This window comes from Acartia tonsa, chromosome 6 (assembly GCF_053477335.1).
Source record: "Acartia tonsa isolate MP-2025a chromosome 6, ASM5347733v1, whole genome shotgun sequence".
NCBI lineage: Eukaryota > Metazoa > Arthropoda > Copepoda > Calanoida > Acartiidae > Acartia > Acartia tonsa.
In genome coordinates this window covers 31895229-31920485 of record NC_137265.1, presented here as the reverse complement: position 1 = coordinate 31920485, position 25257 = coordinate 31895229, and the positions used below count along the sequence as shown (strand labels likewise).

Genomic DNA, 25257 nt, shown 5'->3' with positions numbered 1-25257 from the left:
AATGGGATTAGAAAAATAAGTCTGGTAATCAATTAGATTTTTCGAAAAAAAGTACAAACTTCAAATAATATAAGTTGTGTAGTAAGTCTATCATGTCCGTCACACAAACGTACAAACCCTAATTATAGAAAAGCTTCGTTTTATAATATTCCTAAATTTATTCTTAAGGAAAGAAATGAAATGAAATGACATTAGGTCAAACTGAAATTGAATTTAAATTGCCATATAAAGCTTACCATTCCAACAATCATTGACATTTAGTCAAAGTATTTAAATATGTAACTAAAGTATAAGAAAAGAGGTGGCACGTGCTATGTGTAACTTTACTCACGGGGTGGGGACCCTATGCCAACCTTGAATATAGGCCAATAGCGTCGGGAATATAAACAAAGCCAAGTCGCTACAAAAGAACAGAAAGCACTTTGATAGCAGACGTAAAAGGTCCCTACCACTAAAATCAGGTAGTTGTCAGGGTTATATATCTTTACTTATACATTTATTAACAAAAATTTATTACTTATACATTTGTTACCAAAAAAATGCTCAATGTCTTAAAATCAAAGAGTTAGTTGTCTGTATTGCCAAACGCAAAGAAAGAATGACAATTATTTTGTCTTTTCCTAAATTATTCTAAATCAAGTTATAATTAAATGCATAATCAGGAAGGGAGGGGAAATTGGATTGTAAATTACACTAGTACCCAAAGTATACAACCACGTATTCTTATTCGTCGGCTCCATAACTTTGGGCACTTCTGATGAATTGTAATTAGTTTTTTCCATACATGCATTGCCCAAATTTTTCAACCAATAATTTTGATCTACAGATTGAGTAATTTTTAAAAATATCATAGGGAATGTTCATCAATTTATTGTCTTATCCCTTAGGATTCCTAAGGCATAATTGATTGATTGATTGTAATTGGGCTTTAAGTTAAATATTTTCAAGTTTTAAACCACTAAAATAATTGGGTATAGTCCCTTTCGTGACATCGCACCTTAAGGGGCGCTTCTTCGTATTTTTCACAGTAGGTTTTCTCCTATTTCTAGCCCCTGCGGGGGGCTCTAACCCTGCGGGGCCAATTACCTAACCCTGTGGGACAATCACCTAACCCAATATAACCTAACCTAACCTAAAATAACCTATAAAAAGCCATTTTAAAAATAAGACAAATCGCCCCTTAAGGTGCGCTGTCACGAAAGGGACTATTCCCAAATAATTTCTTATATATGATAATAATAGAATTTAAATATTTTTAACTGATGTATAAATACATTGACTAAAGGATAATCCTTGGAAACTTGGATAGGATTACAATATGCTGTCTCTTTGTTTAACAAAACATTGATCCTTAGCCACTATTTTAAGAAGTGTCACTTTAGATTTACAGTATAAACCAGACTGTTTCTGTATAATGTAATGAAAAACAAAAGAAACCGACTTTAAGATCCATTTAAAGAGATAATAATTTTCTGGGCAGGATATAGGGATAGTTAATAATTTTAAATGTATCCAATTGATTGTCTAGTTTTTAAATTATTGAGATATGATTCAGTGTATGTACACCAATTAAATACTTTACTTTAAAGGATAAACTTTAAAAATTGAAGAAATTAATAGAAAAGAATTTCATTATTTCTCTCTTTAACTTTCCAGAACTTAATATTATCATTTATTTATATATCAACATAGTTAGGTAGTTTACAACAATAGAACGTTGTAAGATGTCCTTATAAATTAAAAGATATACAATATAGCAATGGATGTAGAACATACGTGGATATTATGACAAGGGAAAAATTGTCGTCAATTTACCTTATTAACATAGAACTTATTTATTGGTCAGTTCGTTCATACAGTAGTAGGGTAGGTATTGGGGTAAAAGAATACTCTACATTTAGAGTGTAATCTTTATTTAATTAGCTGTATTGATTTAAAACCTTGCACTAATACATTCTTCATATTAAAAATAAGTTTCAGTGTTCAGTGTAATAAGTTATATCTCAAAAGATTGTTAAAATTTCTAATAGATAAATAATTACAATAACAACAGCTCTATAACTATTATAAATCCAGCAGCAAATGATATATAAAATAACCAAGCAGATTATGAAAATCTGTTGAAACATAAAGTGCAAAACTTCAAAGCACCCATATATTTATTTTATTTCTTAGAGAGAAAGTAGGGTTAAATAAAGAGGTTATCAGATGAGTTTTTTTTTACTTTTAAATGTAAACCAGTAAAAAAAGCATACAATTAATATGATTTAAATTTTGCATCTTTAAACTAGATCTTAATGTTAAGATAAAGTTTTTAGATATATTTGCAAATTAGCTTTGAACAAATATAACAAAACTTCTGTTTGCCTTGGCAAATTAATCATTTAACATAAATAAAATGCTTGATGCTTAGGTAATAATTTTCAATAAAAAAAAACCCAGTTTATTTATTGTTAAAATGGCCATATCCTTATTTTTGTTTAAGATTGCAAATATTTGAATAGATTATGTATGTGGTGCATACCTTAGCATAGCACAGCTGTGTAACACACAAATATGGACAGAACAGAGAAAAAATGTTGAAGCATATTCAGAAATTTGTTTTTTGCTAATTGTAGTTTAATTGAAATAGTATTGCAGAATAAATTTGTCTTGAAGGAATCTAGTTATTAATCAAAAGCTCTAATTTTGCCAAATTTTTAAAAAATTCTTAAAAGAAATGGAATTGACTTTTTTGGATTTTTTTTATTTTTGACAAAGATTAGATCATTTATCCCTTTCCCATAAAAATGATACTTATGGATTGCAAGAATATGCAATGATACATATGTAAATAAATATGCAAGTATTATTTGCAAGTCTTAAATGTACTCTAATACAAATGTGTAATATTCCTTATTTATCACTTAAAAAAAAATTAGATACCTAGCTAAATTTTCTATTATAAAATTAGTACTTTGAACACTTTTTCTTTCCCAGTTTTTATGAGTTTGGCAGAGCTTGTAACTTTGTAGTTATTGAACACTTTTATGAACAGTAAAGCCTTATTGCGAAGAAATTGGACGCACCTGTAAACATTTTAGTATATCTTTTACACATACACCCACACACCTAGAATCATTTCACATCTACACCTTCTAACTCAAACTCTTTTAAACAACACTCAAAATAATTTATTTCATACTATCCCTTTAAATTTTACTTTAAGAAGCACATCCTCTTCTCTTCATAAATTTAAAAAAATTAAAAGCAATTTATTTTCATCGTGTCAGTAAAATGCTTTTATTGTACTAATCATTACTTTTTGCTGAGGAACCACAAAAGTTATTTCAATTTCTTTAAATCAATTATTCTAATAACGTAAAAATTGTTTCAAAAAATTATCTGAAAAATAGAAAAAAGACCAATGTTGATCTCAGGAGTGTGACAGCAGTAAAATGACTTTAATTTGTTCTTGGGTGCAAAATGTGTGCAGGGTGTAATGTGGAGGGTGCAGAGACCAGGTGTTTAGTAGATGTCAGGTTCAAGGGAATTATAATCATTGGAAAATCATATCAAATGCAAGAATAGTTATTTAGACAGCTTTCTGTTAAGATTAAAATTTTTATTTTGATATTCATAGTTGGATACAATGGTATGTATGATTTTTCAGTATGGCTGAGTACAGGTTCTAATCCAGTAGAAAATCTTGATAATGATGAGTTAGCCACAAAAACCTTCTAATATCCTTGTCAATATATAAGGAAATTCTAATCTTTAAAATCATTTCGTGCACTCCAACCCTGTGACATTGTCAGGATTTAATATTAACCTGAGTTGAAGATAGCAATTCAATTTCCTTAAAATTCATGTATTAAAATTTTCAATCAGTCAACAAAATAATTTGAAAGTTTAAAAAACCTTCTAATAATTTTTTTGAATCTGATAGTTTTCAAATTGTTATGAGAGGCAGTTAAAAAGTTTGTCGTTCTAAAGTTAAAAAACAAAGTGCTTATAGCGAAAAACAACACTTTCGATTCCCCAATTCATATTTTTCTAAACCTTTTTAAGACTCCAATGAAAATGAATTATTTCCTACTTAAACTATCTATATATTCCTGAATAATGCAGGTTACATGCACCCTTTATGGTCTGTACATTTACATTTTACTGAAATACACTTTTAAAACCAAGCAAAAAATTTGGGTATGTTTTTAACTCTACTTTTAAACTTGGTTTTATACAAAACAATGAGTTTGTCATTATAACTTTCTCGCTAGAATTGTTGTTGTTTATTTCTGACTACAGTTAGGGAGTTGAATCCATTTTTATAGAAGCAGAAATATAATCTATGATTATGGTTTGGACCCTCTAAAACTGTAATCTACCTTTCCACTTTCCCCTCTCTTGGTGAAGATATCTTCAACGGCGATATGATTTTTGAAATGTAAGATTCTACTTTCCCTTCTCTTGGTGAAGATATCTTCAACGCCGATACGATTTTTGAAATGTAAGATTCCACTTTCCCCTCCCTTGTTGAAGATATCTTCAACGTCGATACGATTTTTGAAATTTAAGATTCCATTTTTGCCTCTCTTGGTGAAGATATCTTCAACAAGAGAGACAAAAGTAGAATCTTATATTTCAAAAATCGTATCGGCGTTGAAGATATCTTCACCAAGAGAGGGGAAAGTGGAAGGGTAGATTACAGTTTTAGAGGGTCCAAACCATAATCATAGATTATATTTCTGCTTCTATAAAAATGGATTCAACTCCCTAACTGGACTATGTATAGAATATTTGTATGGATTTTTACGTTACTTATTTTGTCCATTTCTAGTTTATTTAAAACACTAAAAGCCAATACCAAGAACGAAATTAATTCGAAAAAAAAATTACAAAACCTAAATATGATTTTCAGCTGTCGTTGGTAGTGGTGGTTGTGGTAGTGTTGGGGGGTGTACAACATATAGTAAAATCGACGACATTTCAGCTGCCTCCCATAAAATTATTATAGATTTATTTCGATTATTTGTTATACCTTATTCGTGTTAAAAACTAATCTTTTATCGCAATTTATCTACAGGTTTTAAACATGCCTAAAAAGATTATTAAAAAAACTTAAAATAATGAAATTGCATTTGTGTTAATCAACATCAGCATCACATATGTATAGCTGCAACTCTTAACTTTCCTTCAAACATAATTATTATATTTTTTAAAAGCGAAGCTATTCTTTAATTAGGGCGTGTACGTCCGTCCGTACGTCACACTTAGCTCTCTTTGTTAATTTAGGCATGTTAGAATTATCCTATCGATTTCATCATGATTTCTGTAACAGTGCTTTTTGAAAGGTACAATATATTAAGTCAAGCCACAAAATTATAAGTATTAAGCTTATTTAGTTTTGACACTCATGTTCGTTTGATGAATTCATAGCTTCGGTTTTATGGATGTTGTCGTCCTTGTTTTATTTTAAAATCATAATTTTGCTTTTTTTGATAGTATTTATATAGTATTTTTGTTAGCAATATGCTAATTATCATTATGAACTTTTTAATATCATTTCTAAAAGAAAACCAAAAAACACGTTTTATTGCAGTTCTCAGATTGGTGGAAATCAGTGTTTTTCCTAAAAATATTTACTCCAAAGCTACATAAAAATTATGAAATTTAGTGCATCGGTCTTAGAATCCATTGTGAACAGACAAACAAACGGACAAACGAGCATGCTACTACTACTTTATCATATAAATAGAATATGATTATCTAATAAAAATATGAAATCGCAGACAGTCAAGTCATCATCGAATTTGCAACAAAATTCCAGGAAATTTCAGTGATAGTGGGATAGGTAAATTGATTAAGATTATCTAACCAGGGAGGAAGGGGACAATGGGATATTTATTTCATTAGTCTACAAAGCTTCATAATAAGGTTTTCTTATTCGTTGGCTTAACAACTTTGGAGACTTTTATTGAATTTTGATTGGTTGGTTCATTGTCCAAACGTTTCAACCACTAATTCATAAGCCATTGTCTTATCCCATTAGATCCCTGTATTTTAGATTTAAGTACCTATAATAAAAATAATAAAGATATTCATTTTTATCGCATTTGAAATGATCCCAATATCTGTGAAAAATATACATTATGAAAGAGGTAGTGTTTCAGAGGAATTTGATTTTCAGTTCTATGCTTATACAGAACATTTAGTTTTTAGAAATATTTTGTTCATAAAAAAAGTTTTGATTGTATTGTATATTTTTAAAAGCGAAGCTTTTCTATAATTAGGGTCGGTCCGACCGTCCGTCTGGAACGGATAGCTTTTTTCGTTAATTTAAGCATGTTTGCATGATGATACCTAGTGTATATACGATTTAGAAATCATAGCAACTCTATTTTTTAATTTTTTAACAACAGATTTTAATGAGATGTAAAAATCCGATTGATCTGATTTTTAAAGTACTGATTCCTATTACAACAAGGTACAATATTATAAGTGAAGCATCTCTAAATTCAAGTCCTAAAAATGTAAGTATGTCCTTAAACAGTATTCTGTATTTCAAAAGTTTTGCAACAAATTTACGTATAATTTTGTCAAAACTCTCATATTTATATTTTGCATAATCAGTTCTGACACTCTACAAGAGTTAATGTTTGTTTGTCCTACTGTTTCAGAGCTTCGCTTATATGGATGCTGTCATCCTTGTTTTTACCAATAATGCTAATATGCAATTCTTGCCCTATTTTTTTTGTCTGTAGCTTAAGATTTCAAACTACTGAACCAATTGAGTTCTTCAATTCTTATAGATCCAGAGATGGGTCTAGGCTATTTTTCTACTTTCCTTACTCTTTTGAATAAATAGCCGCTAATATGTTCTAAGGTATAAAGATAGCTTATTCAAAAATCATAACATACTTACTCTAATTATTTCTTAATTGTCTTGAATATAAGTTAATTGCATAGATATAGCCAAACAAAACTTGTACAAATCAATCATACCTAAAAATTGGTTGTATTTCAGAAGCAATGAGAACCATCTCCAATCTATCATCTATTTCGTACTTGATACTATTCAACAATCTCTGAAATAGGAAATGTTTATAATTTTAAATCTATTATTATATTTAAATCTTATATAAAAGTAATTTGATGTCTATCTGCAGTCCAGGATCTTGCTAACCGAAGAATTGATATGGATCTCTTTTGCTGTGAAGCTTCTTATATTCCCAGGGAAGGTTTATAACTATTTTGCAGTAGGGGTCCTCTATCCTTCTAGGAGTAATAGCCCAAGGCATAAATTTAAAACTGAAAGTGGAAGAGATGTTCGAATTACCCCCGCCTACCATCCCTCAAATGCCTATAGGGGCACAACTGTAACAAAACAATAATAAAAATAGATGCATGATTTCCTAACTATCATTTAATATTTTAAAAATAACAATTGAACTATTTCTTATAAGCACAACGCATTTTTAAAGGATTACATAACTACACATTGTCAGGCCCTCTATTTAATACCTTAAGACTCCATGTCAAAATCTTTATTATTCATTAAGAAAGGGCTATTAGCTAACATTCAGTTGGAGTATGCAGTGATATGAGCTGTATTAACTTTTTCTCTTTCCCAAAACTTGATTTTTATCATAGCTGTATTTTACACTTTTTCTTTGAAAATGTGTTGTATGAAAATTAAATATTTTCTGGTCTGCCAGTCAGACTAACAACATTTGGACATTTTTTTTTTCAATTCACTGACAGAACTGTACATTCTAGAGAAATAAGATCAATCTTTATTCAACTTGGATACCTTAGGATATATGGGGTTCTGGGGGGGGGGGGGCACAGGTTAAAGGGGTTTTCAATGCTCGATAGGTAATTTGTTTGAATGCTATTAATGTCATATTTATAATCAATTGAAATTTAAATCGATGTTGACGTTTCTCGATTTGTTGACATATAATTTGGTTGAAACCTTTTTGAAAGTTGAAATAGTTAGTTGTCGGAATTTTTGTGGAGATTTTTTCATTTAGCAGGATATCTTTCTGTGTATCTATGTTTTTGTCTTTCTAACTTTAAGGCTCCTAGAGGTGCCTTGGAGGATTTTTTTTTATACATTTTATTTTATGTTTGTAGTTGCTTTATAGAACATGTTTCCCTGTCCCTTGTAATATCAAAATGTATAATATAAAAACAAAACTTAAAATAAGTTTGATAAAATATACAAAAAAAGTAAAATATTTTTTTCTGAGAGAAGTTTGAGGAAGATATCAATTTTTAGTTTACATTCATATTTGATTATTTAATAATCCTTCGTTGTCCTATATCTATATCCATTGTTTCTCTTATAAAAGCATTGTCCTATCCTTATTTCCCTGGTTATAACCATGTATTTTGCAGTTGTAACTTGCTTTGTTGATTAGTTATCTTCCATTGCCTTAACCCTGTTTCTCACTGTAGATTTTCCAATCCTAATAATTAAAATTGTTTATTAATCTTCCAATGTCCTATTCCCCCATCTCACAATACATTTTATATTTAAAACTCTTTTTCCTTTTCCTTGTCATAATCCTGTATCCCTGATTCTCACAATGTAGTTTACATTCCTACCATGTCTTAATATTAATTCATCTATTCCTTTATCCCTGGATCTGATTCTCAATATGATGTTTAGATTCCTACCATATTATATTATTTGTTCACCTTACATTGATCTATCCCTCCAACCCTGTTTCTTACTAAGTAATTTACATTCCTTAAAATCAAAACTTTTTTTTCCTTTTCATTGTCATAATCCTGTATCCCTGATTCTCACAATGTAGTTTACATTCCTACCATGTCTTAATATTAATTCATCTATTCCTTTATCCCTGGATCTGATTCTCAATATGATGTTTAGATTCCTACCATATCATATTATTTGTTCATCTTACATTGATCTATCCCTCCAACCCTGTTTCTTACTAAGTAATTTACATTCCTTAAAATCAAAACTTTTTTTTCCTTTTCCTTGTCATAATCCTGTATCCCTAGTTCTCACAATGTAGTTTACATTCCTACCATTTATTATAATTAATTCTTCTTCCATTGTAGCATTCCTCTTGAGTATCCCTGCTCTTGTTTCTTATTATGATATTTAAATTCCTAGCAAATCATATTGTTAGTTTATTTTTCATTATCCTATCCCTAGACCTGATTCTTATTTTGATGTTTACATTTCTATCCCTGTATACCTGTTTCTCATTATGTAGTTTACATTCCTACCATGTCTTATTATCAATTCATCTTTCATATCCTCTTCCTTTATCCTTTGGACCTGATTCTCATTATGATATTTAAATTCCTACCATATCATATCATTTGTTCATCTTACATTGTCCTTTTTCTGAATCCATTTTCCTCACTAACGATTTTACAATTCTAATAACCAGAAATATTTAATTCTTATACATTTCCTGTTCCTCTATCCCTGGTTCTTACTACCTTGTTTACTCTCGTCCCATATCATATTATTTGTTCATCTTACATTGTCCTTTCCCTCCATCCCTGTTTTTTCGCTGTATAATTCACAATCCTAATAGTGAAATCTTTTTATTCTTCTTCCATATATTGTTCTCTTTGCATCCCTGTTTTCCACTATATATTTTACATTACTTTTATTAAAAACTATGTTTTTTAATCTTCCATTATCTTATCCTTGCATCCCTGTTTCTCACTATGTAGTTTACATTCCTACCATATTTGTGAGATATTGAAAAATTCCCAGATTTTGTGTCTGTTAGCTTAGCATCAGTCTAGCATATCAGTAGATTTATTTTTACTTAAGTGGCTAGTGTATTTTTATCTTCTATATAGATTAAGTTTTGAATATCATAATCTACTATGCTATTAGTATTAAGATAAGATGTTCCAGAGTTTTTTCAAAAAATCCTATTATAGGTAGTAGAAAGATTCTTTTTGACTTAAGCAAAATATCTCGGAAATGGCTTGTTTGAAAGTATTTTTCTTTCAAGGGAAGCTTAATAACTGGTTGCGGGTGATTTCTGGTATAAAGAATAGGGCAAAACAACTAGTACAACAAAAAACTAGAACGATATCTAGCTGTCCGTCTGTATGAGATTCGACAAGTTGTCCGACAAAGTGAGCCATGTGACGCCATAAAAGGGTGAGATCAGAGTAGAAGTGGTAAAGGAAACCCCTTAAAAAGAGATTGATCTATTGACGTCAAACTGCTCATTTTGTTGAGCCTCCTCGTCAAACACTGCTCTGGAATTTTGTGAATACACGTACTAGTCACTAGTCAAATGATGGTACATTGGTTGTATTAAATAAAGATGCGTATATACATAAAATACACAAAAAAACAGTAGAATAATCACTTAAGATATAAAAATTCCATTAAGCCACCACACTAGTATTGGAAAATGGAATGTTCTAGATTCCTTAATAATCTGGTGTAACATTGCAAATTAGCTCCATGTAGTCAGATACGTATTAGTGATGCGGGGTGTAAAAAGATGTATGGAACCCGACAAAAATCTTTACAAACAGTATTCACTTTTAAATCAATATTGAGCTTCTATTTCATATCAAAGAAACTTAAGAGAGTTAAATAGTAAAAGAATAGTTTGCCTTTAATTTTTCCTAACATTTGAAAAAAAACATTGTTTGGCAAAGAGAATTTTTTCGTATCCTGCGTGAAAAAGCATACCAAATTAAAGTTCGAAAAATTAAGATAAAATTTTATGTTTTAAACTTCAAAAAGTACCTTTAGCCCTTCCGAATTAACTACTTTTAAATTTTACATAAAGAATAAATTATTCTATTTAAGTAGGTCAATTAAATCATTAAATATGATTCACCTTAACTAAATCAAATGATATAATATGATGCAAAGTTTGTCTCAATTTGAAATAAAGTTATCAAAGTTGTACAGAGCTGGATCTTTAAATCGTTTAGTGGTGCGCTAAATCGGGGCGATCCAGTTCGGCGCACCTAGATATTATTAGATTTCAATCTTTTAATCAAAATGGAATGGGCGAACCAGCGCGCCCAGTGGCGCGGTACTGGCGCGGCATTGGCACTCAACGAGTGCCATTGCCGCGCCAAACTTGGGTGAACTGGATCGCCCAGATCTAGCGCACCACTAAAACGATTTAAAGATCCAGCTCTGGTTGCTTTCATCTAAGTTAAATTTAATTAAACTAAAAACTGTTTTTATTTTAATAGCAAAGCTGTTCTAGAAATAAACTAACTAAATTGTTTGTCAGGTATAAGTATCTATTCTTCACATCTTTGAATAACAAATCTGTTAATCATTGAAGGGAGATATCTCATAAAGAGATTTTTGTTCATATTTTTTATCAAATGCTTTGATGATATCAAACTGATATTAAATACGAGTATAAATAACTTTTTTTTTATCAAATTCAAATTTATATAAAACATATAAATGGGGGGATATATTAATTTATTCTCAATTTAAAACTTCTGAAAATATTTCATATTTTTAATGTGGACTAAACACAGTTATCAACCATGTATGTTTACTTCCATAGCACATAATTAATCTCTTTTACTCAGTTAGGCACCGTACTATATACATTATTTACTCGTGTATATCCGTATCAGGTATATAGGGACATGTCAATGGAAATAAGATATTACCATGCATTATTTACTAGTGTATATCCTTATCGGGGATATAGAGACATGTCAATGGAAATAAGATATTACCATGCATTATTTACTAGTGTATATCCTTATCGGGGATATAGGGACATGTCAATGGAAATAAGATATTACCATGCATTATTTACTAGTGTATATCCTTATCGGGGATATAGAGACATGACAATGTAAATAAGGTAATACACTACATTATTTACTCCTGTATATCCTTATCAGGGCTATAGGGAGAGGAGAATGCAAATTAGGTATTATCATACATTATTTACTCGTGTGTCTCTTATCAGGGTTATAGAGACATGACAATAGAAATAAGGTATTACCATACATTATTTACTCATGTATATCCTTATCAGGGAAATAGAGACATGTCAATGAAAATAACTTATTACCATACATTATTTACTAGTGTATATCCTTATCAGGGATAAAGGGACATAGCAATGAATATGAAATTGAATCTTTAGGTTGTCTAAGCTATACATCTCTTTTTAGCCGATTTTACTCATGTTCAACCCAACTTGGTTTCAAGAGAAATATAAAATTAATTCAACGGCCTTTTTGAAATCTCCTTGCATTCCTGATTCTCATACAAAATGCAAATTAAACTTTTTTTCATACATATTCAACCTAAAACATTTTATTTCTATTTTCTTTTTGTGTGAAAAAACAAACAAACAAAAGGACAATATTAAACTTTATTTAAAGGTTTAACATACTTTGTATTGTCTTTAAAGTAGGACAGCTATTACAAGCTAGTAAAAAAACAAAAAGTATTCGAAGATAGCTCATTTTAAAGCAATTTATGTTTTTGAAGTGAAGTCTTGCCTTGTCACATTAAAGATGTACACTGAAAGTTATATTGACAGACAAACGAACATATTCAAGTTAAAGAAAAGTAAAACTAGATGTCCCAAAACATTAATTCTATATACTCCCATCTTCTTACTTGATGCTTCCTTCTCTACCTTCCTCTACCTTCCTTCCTCTACCTCATTTATTAAGGGAAAAGCTTCTTCATAACTTAATTTTGTTACATTTTAGATATTTTTTAAATAAAATTTAAAAAACTTTAATAGTTTTTCTCGTATTCATTCGAATCCGGTGGATAGGAACCGGTTCTCATCCATACGAAAAAACTATGTCTAGCATCGTATTATATCCAGCTTTCTACGAATATAGAAATGTACAATCAAAAGATTAAAACCAGTTTTTTAGCCGGTGCCTCCGGCACCTCGGGGCTAAAAAAACTAGTTTTAATCTTTTAATTGTACATTCTATATCCACGGAAAGCCGTTTATAATACGATGCGAGAAATAACTATTAATTCTATTATATAAAGAAGCAAGTTTTTCTTGTTAGTTCTTTAAAACCTTGTTAGAGAAGCTAGACATGCAAAGTTTCCTTTATGGTTTTAGTCTATTTTATTTTAAAAATCATGGTTTTTGACATGTTTTCTGCCTCATAAATAAAAAAGGGCCCTTACTTAAAAAATAATCAGATAATTATAATATAAGTTTGTGAAAATTTAATAATTTTTTTAACCAAAAGGATTGTAAGCGCAAAGTATTTCCACCGCAAACACTCCTATGCATATCAATGTTCTTGCTTAGAATGTATTTCCATAAATTGTGTCCGTGACAACTTTTATGAATCACACAATTTTCCACTACACCAATTTAACAATTTTTATCATCACATGTCTCTAGGTTTAATACCAAACATGTTTTAAATTTGTTGTGTATTTCTATAATGCTTTGGTTTATTAAAAATCATGACGTAGGTCTTCTCTTAGATTGCTAAGCGCCTATTTATACAAAATTAAGATATTTTTTTAATAACGATTTTAGTTCCAGCCATACAAGAAAACTAAAGTCATTAAGAAAATAAATTAAAGGTGATAGATACAATGGCTGAAAAAATGTGTCAATAACCCTTAAAGGTGGAGTGGGAAGGTAGCGAAACATAAACATACATACAATCAGACAAACCATAAAATAGAGTAGCAACACTGATAACTGATGTATGTATATTTGTAATATATAAGATTATTACATTTGTAAATGAGTGAAATCCCCGGGGCATATTGGTATATCCAACCAGAAAATGATAGAAATTTTACATAACAAAGACAAATTAACACAGGAATAACAAACTATTTTAGATTATTACTATTAGTTCCATCGAAAGATTACACAGAGAGCAAAGAGAGAGTACGCTAAGAGTACCCAAAGAGTTCCCAATGAGTACCTTAAGAGTACGCTAAGAGTACCAAAAGAGTTCCCAAAGAGTACCCAAAGAGTACCCAAAGAGTACCCAAAGAGTACCAAAAGATTACCCAAAGAGTACCCAAAGAGTATCCAAAGAGTATCCAAAGAGTACCCAAAGAGTATCCAAAGAGTACCCAGAGATTAATCCAAGCTAACAACGTATGTAAATTAGTGGATACCTTGGGGGTATATTTGTATACAAAAGTAGGATTTGATAGGAATTCAACAAAAACAATTACAATTATTATGTTTGGCTCAACTTAAAGAAAAAAAGTATAAGACCTCCCACACCCCATTATTATTTTTAAAGGTTAAGTCATATTTTAATGGCTAAATCATACCATGTTCTATTTTTTGAATATTTCATGACAATATGTATACCCTGGGACAGCAACCGTTCCCAGAAAAATTTTTGGGTTGGGTTGAGGATTTTTAGTCATTTTCTATCCGAATTTTCTTAGCAGCGACCGAATTTACCCCAACCATTCTACTAAAGAAGCCTAAATGCATTAATACATTTATATGTTTGAGGCCAAAAGCGTGGAAAATAAATTTATTTTTACGATGGAAAAACAAACATTTTAGCGAAGAAAAGTTAAAAGTTTGTTGTTTTTGTGAAAATAAAAGATGTTCTAACATTACAATACAAAAACCTAACTATGAATATCATGAAATATTCAAACAGATGATTTAGGATATAGGAGTGAGGGGATATTGCACTGGTTCTCAAAGTTTTATAACCCTGAAAACTTTGGGTACTTTTATTAAATTTTGATTGGTGGTTTTAAACTAGCAGTGTCCAAACTTTGCAACAAATAACTTTAATCTACAGAGTGGGTACTTTGGTTAATAATAATTGGGGATAAATAATATATCAATTTTATCTCATAAGATTCTTGATGATTTTAAAGACGGATATCGTGTTCTTTAGTTTTGCTTCCCTCACTTTGTTTACCTGTATGTCTGTAGTGTTCATTGAATATTTTAATAACTTTATGTTAAAGGTTCGAACCCAAATCTTTAAGAAATCTTTTACAATCAAAGCCACTATTATAGTTGCTACTAAAATTCTTTATAAAAAATTGACAGTTGGGACAAAACACCATTTTGTAAACATAAATACGAGAGTTGGGTGCACCACATAAAACCTTTCAAATACTCAAAATAAATATTGCAAAAACGCACTCTTTTATTTGTACAATGTTCTGAAATATTGCGAAAATTCACTCTTTTATTTGTACAATGTTAAGAAATATAGATCTACAAAATAAATTAATAGTTTTGTAGTCTTTCTAATTTGGATTGCCAAAAATTAAATCTTGTAATTGTAATGCGTTAAAAAAGTTCACAAGAATAATTCCCTATTATCATACAAAACTTTTTTATTGTTGTGTTAAGTACTTTTAAAAACAAAGGGGTAAATAATCATCTCTTTATTAGAGTCTAACTTTGCTTGATTCACTTTGCTAAGAATGGCAATTGGTTAATATAGATTTAGAACTAATTATTTATATGCATAATTAACTACTCACATTGATGAGATTAGTATGTATATTGTATACTTAAATAGCATGGTATCCACCTAATATTTAAAGTATATTTATTTTAACATTTTATTAATGGAATACAATTGTTTCACTACTAAACATATCATCAGTTCTAATTAAGATTTATGAAATAAGGATTTAAAAAATATATATATCTTTGCATTTTGAATTCTTTATAGGGACTAAGAATTATGTGTTAAAAATCGTAGGGATTTTTTCAAGCTATATCCTCAAAAGGCTTGGGGGGGGGGGGGATTTGTATTTTGATATAAAAAGGAGGAGGTGTTTAAAGGGAATTTTAAAGAGAAAATGGGTCATTTTTTGTAGTAAACAAATTTCTAGAATAAAACTAGTCAACCTAACAATACACATCTGTATTTGTTTAGCTGTACAATCTAACACAGTATAAAATTATAAAACAAGAAAGAGAATCCAAAGGAATAGTGATATTGGAATTATCTACATTATAATAAAGACAGTTTTCCACGGAAAGTAGAATAAAAAATAATAATATTTATTAGTTATAATTTCAAACTTTAACATTAACACTTGTAGAGTGTCAAAACTAATTAAGCAGAATATTAATGCATAAGTCTAAACAAAATTATAAGTAAATTTGTTACAAAATTGCTTAAATAAATTAAACTGTTTAAGGTCATACTTACATTTTCAGGATTTGATTATAGAGATGCTTCGCTTCTTACATTGTACCTTGTTGTAATATGAATCAATATTCCAAAAATTAGATAAATCAGATAATTTTACATACAAAAACTTGTAAAAAATATATAAAATCAGCATTTTTAAAATGGACATATGGGCATTCTGGTAATAATCATAAAGTTGCTGCTTAGTCCTACCTAACTATTATAGGAATCATCATGCAAAGTTTGAAATCGATAGGACAATCTAAACTGTTCAAATTAACGAAAAGAGGTAACCGTTACGGACGGACGAACCAACCATAATCAAAGAAAAGCTTCGCTTTTAAAAATCACTTACAAATGTTGTGTTGTCTAGCAGCGTCACACTGGATCCTTTCTCCGGGGAATAGACTGATAGACCTCCCTCTCCAGTTATATAGACCAGGCTAGAACCTAGAAATAGTTAATATTGTAGCCTGGTCAAGTTTTTAGAAAATAGGTGTTAATACAACTTCCATAGTTATACATATAGACAAGGCTAGAACCTAGAAATAGACTGTAGCCTGGTCAAGTTTTTAGAAAATAGGTGATAATACAACTTTTATAGTTATATAGACCAAGCTAGAACCTAGAAATGGATAATATTGTAGCCTGGTCAAGTTTTTAGAAAATAAATATATAATACTACTTCTCCCCCCCCCTCAACCTTTCTTTAAGGTCGTCCTATTGGCTAGTATTAATAAAGTCCATTAATCTATAATATGTCCTATTATGTATTTGGCTATAACATTATCAAATGCTTAAAAAACCTAAGATAATTATAATTTAAAACTGATTTCTCTGGCTCGTATAGAGTTATAATTGACTTACTTACCTACATAGGTAGCATTATATCTTGTGGGTTGAAATCTTTCTTCCAAAATTTGATCTAGCCTTATTCTCTCTCCTCGAACCCTACAAAAATAGATGGATGCTTGGTTGTTAGGATAGAAGGGTGGATAGATGTTTATCCTTATAATAACAGAATGTTTGTGTGTCTATCTGTGTGTTAGTCTATATGTTTGTACCAAAGAATCTCGATAACCGCTGAACCGATGTGGTTCTCCTTTACAGGGTAGCTTCTCATAGGTCTTGAAAAGGTTTATAACTATTTTGGGGGAGGATACCATAAACCGGCACCCTCCCAAAGGAAATCGCCCCTAAAAAAAATACCCCCCCCCCACAAAATTTTACTTTTTCTTTTTAAATCTAAAAAAATGTTGAATATCGAATTCTACTTCCCCCTCCTCAAGTGCCCCTATAGGCCCATAGGGGGCATAGCAGCTAGAAATACTAAATACTAAATATATATACAAAAAATACAAATAGAGATGTTCAGATATTTAAATGATAGATAGATGACAAATGCATAGATATATTGTTATTAGTTATAAAGCTAAGTAGATAGATGGTAGATAGATAGACAGCCATATGGTCCTTAAACATATATCCAATTATAGAGTTACCAAATGTGTAATACCTTGAAAAAACTACATGTTGTTCAATATAATATAGTAAATATAAAATACTTATAAACCACTTGAGACAAAGAGTATTACAGGCCTTCTTTAATATACTTTACTTACACAGAAAAAGAAAATGTTGAAGAATAAAGAAAAGAGATAAATATATAGATATATGATAGAGAAATAGATTTACCAGAACTTAAGAAGATATAATAAAGATAATATTAAATTAATTTCATCTGAAAATAAGGATTTCCGAAAAAATGTTAATCTAGCTTAAAATTGAAGAAAAGTTTCCGATAAAAAAACAAAGGCTGTTAAATGACTAAAATATAAATAAAGTCATATAATGTTTTTTAGCCCTCTAGCTATATCAAAAGCTGAGATAATACAAATTAAGGTAAACAAAGAAAATAATAAATTCAGAACAACTTTTTGACTAAAAAGTAGGAAAAAATACAATTTTAAGACTGCAAATAAGTTTAATGTATAAACCTACACACAAACACTATGTGGAAAAGCTTCTTTTTAAAATCTGAAAACATTGAGCTATTGTCCTTGCAAAAAATTGATAAATTATCCTTTATTGCATTTCCAATTTTTTTCAACACGATAGCTTGTTATACATTCAAGGAGAGGACATGAGAATATAGATAATTTTAGTAGCAAATATACTTTATAAAAGACTTTGGTTCTTCGTCCGTCTGTAACGCTATTTTCTTTGCTGTTTCTTGGAATTAACTGCTGATTTTTTGAGGAAGATACAACGGTTCATCCAATAATTAATTTACTTTGTCCGTCAGTCTATTGGTCATGCTACAAAATACAAAATTATTTAGAAAAGTTTCGTGCATTTATACTGTTTAAAAATCACATTTTATCTCTATATATTTATGTCCTTTTTTATGCCCACTAAGCATCTGCTCTATAAATCACTTTGTCCATACACTGTGTGTTGCTACTTTTAGATGTTGCCATCCTTGTTTTTTTTTATAGCATTTCAAATTATTGATCAAAAGTGTAAATACCTTAAAAGACATATATTTCACTGATTCTTTTACAAGGTTAGGTTAGGTTAAGTAAGGTTCAATAAGTTCCACTTATGTATAGAATTGATTCTATCTATAACTTCATTAAAGAATTACTGCATCCATCAATAACGATCATAATTTTTGTTTTGCTTTGAATTGTCTACAGTATGACCCTCGAAAAAGTATTTTTAAGCATCTGCAGCCCTTATTTCTCAATAAATTATTTAAAAATGCATATGTCCTTGTTCTCCATAGTATTCCACGTAAGTAGATATAAAAATATTTTTTTTACCTCCATTAACACCAGAGATTTTTAGAGCTAAAGTTTTGAAAAAGTGACTGAGAAAAAGAATTTTTTTTTGTTTCTCTTATTTTTGGGATGGTTATATTATGTTTTTCTTGCAACTAAATAATGAGACACAAAGAAAAACAAGTTAACTAAATATTTCTTTTTTATTCCACCAAAAAATATAAATTTTTAATGGCAAAAAATACTACCTACTGAATGACTTGATTATTTGCAAATTTTAGGTTATTTATTAACCCTTATTTATAGAAAAGGATTAATTATGACAGTTGCTCCGCCTACTTTTCTGACATCTCAATTATTTAATAGGGGGTAAATTAAGCTTTTTAGACTAAAAAATCATTATGTTTTATTTTTATTTTCTTTATAACATTTTTGTTATTAAAGTTAGGATTGTGAAACAAAAACAATTTTCCTGCTATATTCATAGAGATTTATTTGGTTTTTTAATCTTAAACAATTTTGCCTAATAAGTAAGTTTTTCAAAATATCATTAAACTAAAAAGACTCAAAAAATATGTTTAAAAAATGCTTTTTACTCAAAAACTAAATTTTTTATTTCATTTTTGTATAAAATTTCTGCTAGTATCAAAAATAAAAGGATTTCTAGCTCAATTTTGCTAAAAAAGTCAATTCATGTTAAAAGTTACTTTTTCCTCAGTCACTTTTTCAAAACTTTAGCACCAAAAATCTCCGGTGTTAATGGAGGTAAAAAAATATTTTTATATCTACTTACGTGGAATACTATGGAGAACAAGGACATATGCATTTTTTAATAATTCATTGAGAAATAAGGGCTGCAGATGCTTAAAAATACTTTTTCGAGGGTCATACTGTATATCTCAGCTTTTTGACAAAGCTATATTGTTAAGTAGAATTTAACTTTTTTTTGTAAAGGATGATAACATTGAATGTATGAAGAATAAGATACGCTTTTTCAATAGATACTAGAGCAAGTTTTAGGTTATATTTTCACTCAAAATAAAGCAAATTCTGTAGTTTATCTGTATGCTCATTAAGATCTAGAAAACGGCTGGTCCAATCATTCCGCTTTTTTAAAAGGGTAGTTTATTATATGTTCAGAGAAGATTTAGCCTTTATGGGTGGGAAAATAACCACTAGAAATAGCCTCAACCCACAGATTTCCCGCCCTATTTCTTAATAAATATGAAGGGTTACCATACAAAAAACCACATTGTTGGAGCGAGACTATTAACAACTAACATACTCATTTGGACATTTAATAAATTCAAAACTTTTATAGCTAAAAGAATGATTAATATGTAAGTGATTTTAAATACAAGAAACTTAAATAACAAGTTTTAAATGAACAGATTTGACGGTTAGGCAGTCATTTGAGGAAATTTGTAATTATAGAGATGCTGCGCATGTAAAAATGACAGCTATGTAAATACTTTTGAGAAATAGAGAGAAATGCACAAAAAAAATCTCGATGCTTTTTGCATTTTTATTACACGCAAAAAATTACAAGAATTATAATTTCAAATTGACATTTGGCTTTTTAGTGGGGCTTTTCTTTTTTATTGAAACTAGTAACTTCGCCCCTAGTATCTAGGAGTTATAGATTAAAAGAGGGAGGAAAGGAGAAACAAAAAGCATTTAACATCCCAAGACTCTAAAGAAAAAAGTCTAAAACCATTCCATAATCGATCAGAAGCTTCGCTAGTATGGACAATGGCAAGTTAATGGATATAAAAAGTTAATGGAGATAAAAATGTAGAATTATAATGTAGAAATATGAATTATAACTAAAGACCGATAATTTTTCACTTAATGAAAGGTCCATTGCAAATAATTTGCTCAAGAAAAAATATACCTCCATTATCATTTACCTGTATGAAACATTCTCCTTCCTTTAGAATAGTTTCTCTATTTGATTGCCGAGGATCTTAAGGGATAAGACAATGGAAAATAAATTGATTTTTATTACAAATTATGATGGAGAAAATTACTCCTTCTTAATATGAAAGTTATAGGTTGAAAAGCTCCAACAATTATACTTTTAAGATTTAATGAAAGTTGTTTTTAAGCCAACAAATGACAACTCCCTTCCATCCCTGGTGCTTGCAAAAAATTAAGTTATTGTTTGGTTAGATCACGAGGGCACAATATTGTTTTTTTTTGGGGGGGTGGGACTACGATATATGTATATATTTTCTCGTATTCATTCGAATCCGGTGGATAGAACCGGTTCTCATCCATACGAAAAAACTATTTCTAGCATCGTATTATATTTAGCTTTCTACGACTATAAAAATGTACAATCATAAGATTAAAACCAGTTTTTTTAGCCCGTGCCTTCGGCACCTAGGGGCTAAAAAAACTGGATTCAATCTTATAATTGTACATTCTATATCTGCGGAAAGCTGTTTATAATACGATGTGAGAAATAACTATTCTTTAATACTACTTGATAAAAAAATTGACAATTTTGTCTAGGAAAGTACCAGTCGACCCAATCAAAATTCTGAAACAATTTCTTTATATTACAAGTCAGTAATATGGCGGTCATGATCAATTAATATGTGTAATTTTATGGAGGGAGGGAGGGGGCATTGGACTGTATATAACACTGGTACCAAAAGTTTTGAAATCAAATTATCGTATTCAGGGTTCATGTTTTTCAATCAATAATTTTTATCTACAGGGTGAACTTTGTTATCGTCACTGGGGATATATATCAATTTATCGACCATTGCCCTATCCCTTAAGATCCCACAATTTTATGTTAACCAACATTTTCTGGTAGCGGAAAGGGTGGTGAATCAACTCAACCACCCCATACCAACGCTCTTGGACGAGAGAAAGTTTTAAATTTTTAGGTTTTGGCATCCGCTGACATGAACCAAGTTTTGTTGGACTTATTTATTATCTTCTCATTGCATTCTTCGGGTCACGGATGCAAGGAACAAGTAATTTTTTTCCATTAATATCTCAAAAATTGCTTACCAGATATGTTTCTAATTTTCTCTTTTCGATTACAAAAAAAGAAATAACAAACAAATATTAAATCAAATTAGAAATAATATAATTTACCAACAAATAAAAGCAAGATAAAAGATGATTACCTTAATAAGTTATTTATTTAAATTTTTTGTTGTTGTAGATAATAAATATCTTTTCCATAAAATACTTTTTAATTCAGTTCAAAAATATTTTTGTTAAGTAATTCTATCATTATTTCTAGTTCCTAATAATGCTTGTCAGGTTAAAATCATTGCAGCCAACCAACCCATTGATCAAATTGTGGATTAGAAAAAATTCTTAAATTCTACAGGTCAAGGAATTTTCTCCAGGGATCGGCAGCTGCGCGTAAGCCGCATGGATGCCACAGTGAAATCTACATTTAATCACTTTAAAATTCAGCTGGATGTCTAAACCTGCATTTTAGCAGACAATCCTTCTTTTTGAAATTTTTTTTTTGCTCACAAGAGGGGTTTAAAACTGAGGCTTATGCGCGGCTGAGGCCCGGCTTACGACCATTGATTTTCCCTACACAAATCTGTATCGTCACACGCCTGAGAAGCAACAGTCGGAACATTTTTTGACGTCTTTAGTTAATACGAGGATAGATAGATAGTCAAATAGAAAGATACAGACAAAAAATGTACAAAATTTTAAGATTAAATATTTAAAAGTTTTACAAAGAACCAAATATAAAATATTAAATTACACAAACGAGGTTTAGAATATCCATAAGTAGAAAAACTAAGTGATAAAAAAACATATGTTTATATAAGTTATAGACAAATCTTTATTCAGGGAATCAACACATAAAATATCAGACGTCTATCTTAATTAGCAGCATAGTAAATATAGTATTTTTCTCTTATTTAGGCAAATTATATATCTCATTATTCCATTTATCTTGTAGCGTCGTGGACAGACGAACGTACAAAACGAGTTATAGAGTAAATATTCATTGCTCAATATTTTAAAACAAATTGTTCCTGACAGACGGACATACTTTTAGAATTATATTTTGGATAACTTCAACAACTTACTAAAATGTTCTTCAATTATATATCTAAAGAAAACCTACTAAAGCGTTAATAATCTGAGATAAAATAGATGAAAGGCTCTGTAAAATACTCGTTATAAGTTATCTTAATAATTTGATAGCAACGAAGCTACTCTTTAACTAAAGTATGTCCGTTATAACCTTTGATTATAACTTATAAATAACACTCAAAAAGACACACAAACAAAAGTTATCCTAAGCGATATTAAACGTTGAATATTTTAATCAAATTATTGCAAAACTTATTTTCAAAAATATTTGATTTAACTTCACGAATTTACTATATAAGATACTAGCGGCTACGCCCCTAGAGGCATCTAGGGGCACTTGAGGAGGAGAGAGTCGAATTTGATAATTCAATTTCTTATTTTAGATTTTAAAAGAAAAAGTTAAAAAAAAATTACGTTTGATGTTTATTTTTCGTTGAACTCTCTTTCTAAAATTGGTAAATTTTTAAAAAATTTAACTTCTCTAGGGAGGGTGGTGGTACCCTCCCCCAAAATAGTTATAAACCTTCCCGGGACATATGAGAATCTACCCTGTTAAGGAGAACCCAATCGGTTCAGCGGTTAGCGAGATCCTTCGGTACACACAGACAGACACACAGACAGACAGACAGACACACAGACAAACAAATATCCTGTTACTTTAGTATAAGGATATTCTAATCTTGTTATTGCTGCTCTAGTTATGAATACAAGTGTCCTTAAATAAACCTTGTTAAATGTAAATGTTTGCTAAAAAGTTATTTAAATTATCTATAATTTTGACCGAACCTTTTTTGCACACTAAATAATCAATCAAAGTTTATGGAATTTTGTAATTGGAGTCACAAAAAGGGGAAAAAAATTAGGTTTAATTCAATTTGCAGAGGGTTTAAAACCTAAATTGAATATAAATTCTAAACATAATTAATCTAACTACTTAATTTTGGCGACATCATTATTTATAAGATACCATTAACATAGCAAAATTCAGTACACAAATATGTGGAAAAATGAGAAAAATGTCAGAAATTATTTAAAGAATATGATTGTGTTTTAGTAATTCTAGTAAATAAATAAGGATAATTTTTTCGATTAAAAAGGTCCGATTTATAAAAGTGTAATTTCAACTAAGAGTAGTAGTGTATCATATATCTATAACAAAAACTTACAAGTTACCAAAGGCAGGATGCACAGAGAATATAAAATGTATTTTTTTTCATTATCTTAATCTCCTTTTCCCTGGCCTTTAGCACTCAATTATGAGAAATGGTATGCCAGTGCATAGCTATTAAACGCTTTGTTAAATTCCAGCTGCCTCTAATTATTGTTTACCCTTATATTCTGGTCCAAGCCAGGGACGGAGAGGACATTGGACTCTAAATTACACTGGTACCCAAAAATCTATCTTATTCTTGGCTCTTAAACTTTGGGTTCTTTTATTGAATGTTGTTTGATTGATTCCAAACTTTTAGCGTCCAAACTCTTCAACAAATTATTAGGGATATCCAGCCATTTTGAATATTCGGCCGGATACCAGATATTGAAACTATCCGGATACCGGATATTCGGCTGGTTTTTAATGCCGGATATCCAAAGTTGGCCAGATATCCAGCATTTCCACAATATCCGGCATTAGAAATCAGCCGTATATCCGTTATCCGGCCAAAATAGTATCCGGCCCAACCCTACCAATTATTTTAGACTAAATATTGGTTATTTGTGTTTATAATCATTGGGGGAGTGTAAATCGATTTCTCATCCTTTGTCTTATACCTTTAGATTCCTGAGTGTAAAGAGTTGATCTGGCTTTTAAACAGATGATGCATCATAACAAATACAGAGATAGGAGGATAACAAGGGCATACTAGGCCTCTTTTCAAAGGTGGTGGATGGATTATGAATAGATGATAATTTTCAATTAGTATTCTATAATGCAAAGATTATCACAATTGTTGTAATGTTTGATTGGTTCTATTAGCTCAATACTTTAATTTTGCTTTATATTAAATTAGCAGTCCATATTATTAGGCTTATATTTTGGTTTTAGCAACTATTGGGCTTTTTATTTAAAGGGAAAGTTCGGATACAGAAAAATAGCCTAAAACCATACCGAGGAGTAATTACAGAGAACTCAATCAGTTTAGCAGTTATTGAAATCTGAAGCTTTTTACAAAAATCCTTAGTACTTTATGTGATTGAATATAATTCTGTGAAGAGGGGTGTTTTGTATATTATCCTGTTACTCTTACTCAAT

The 25257-nt window shown here is 29.9% G+C and overlaps 1 protein-coding gene across 1 annotated transcript in view; it reads right to left on the bottom strand.

Annotated features, from left to right (window-relative positions):
* LOC145322409 (A-type potassium channel modulatory protein DPP6-like) overlaps window positions 1-25257 on the bottom strand; it is a 107406-nt gene that overhangs the window by 62010 nt on the left and 20139 nt on the right. The window contains exons 3-5 of the mRNA XM_080164399.1: window positions 17006-17085; window positions 16490-16584; window positions 6985-7067 (exon numbers count right to left, since the gene is read on the bottom strand). Coding sequence (XP_080020525.1) covers window positions 6985-7067; window positions 16490-16584; window positions 17006-17085 — 258 coding nt within the window. The remainder of the gene's footprint in view (window positions 1-6984; window positions 7068-16489; window positions 16585-17005; window positions 17086-25257) is intronic.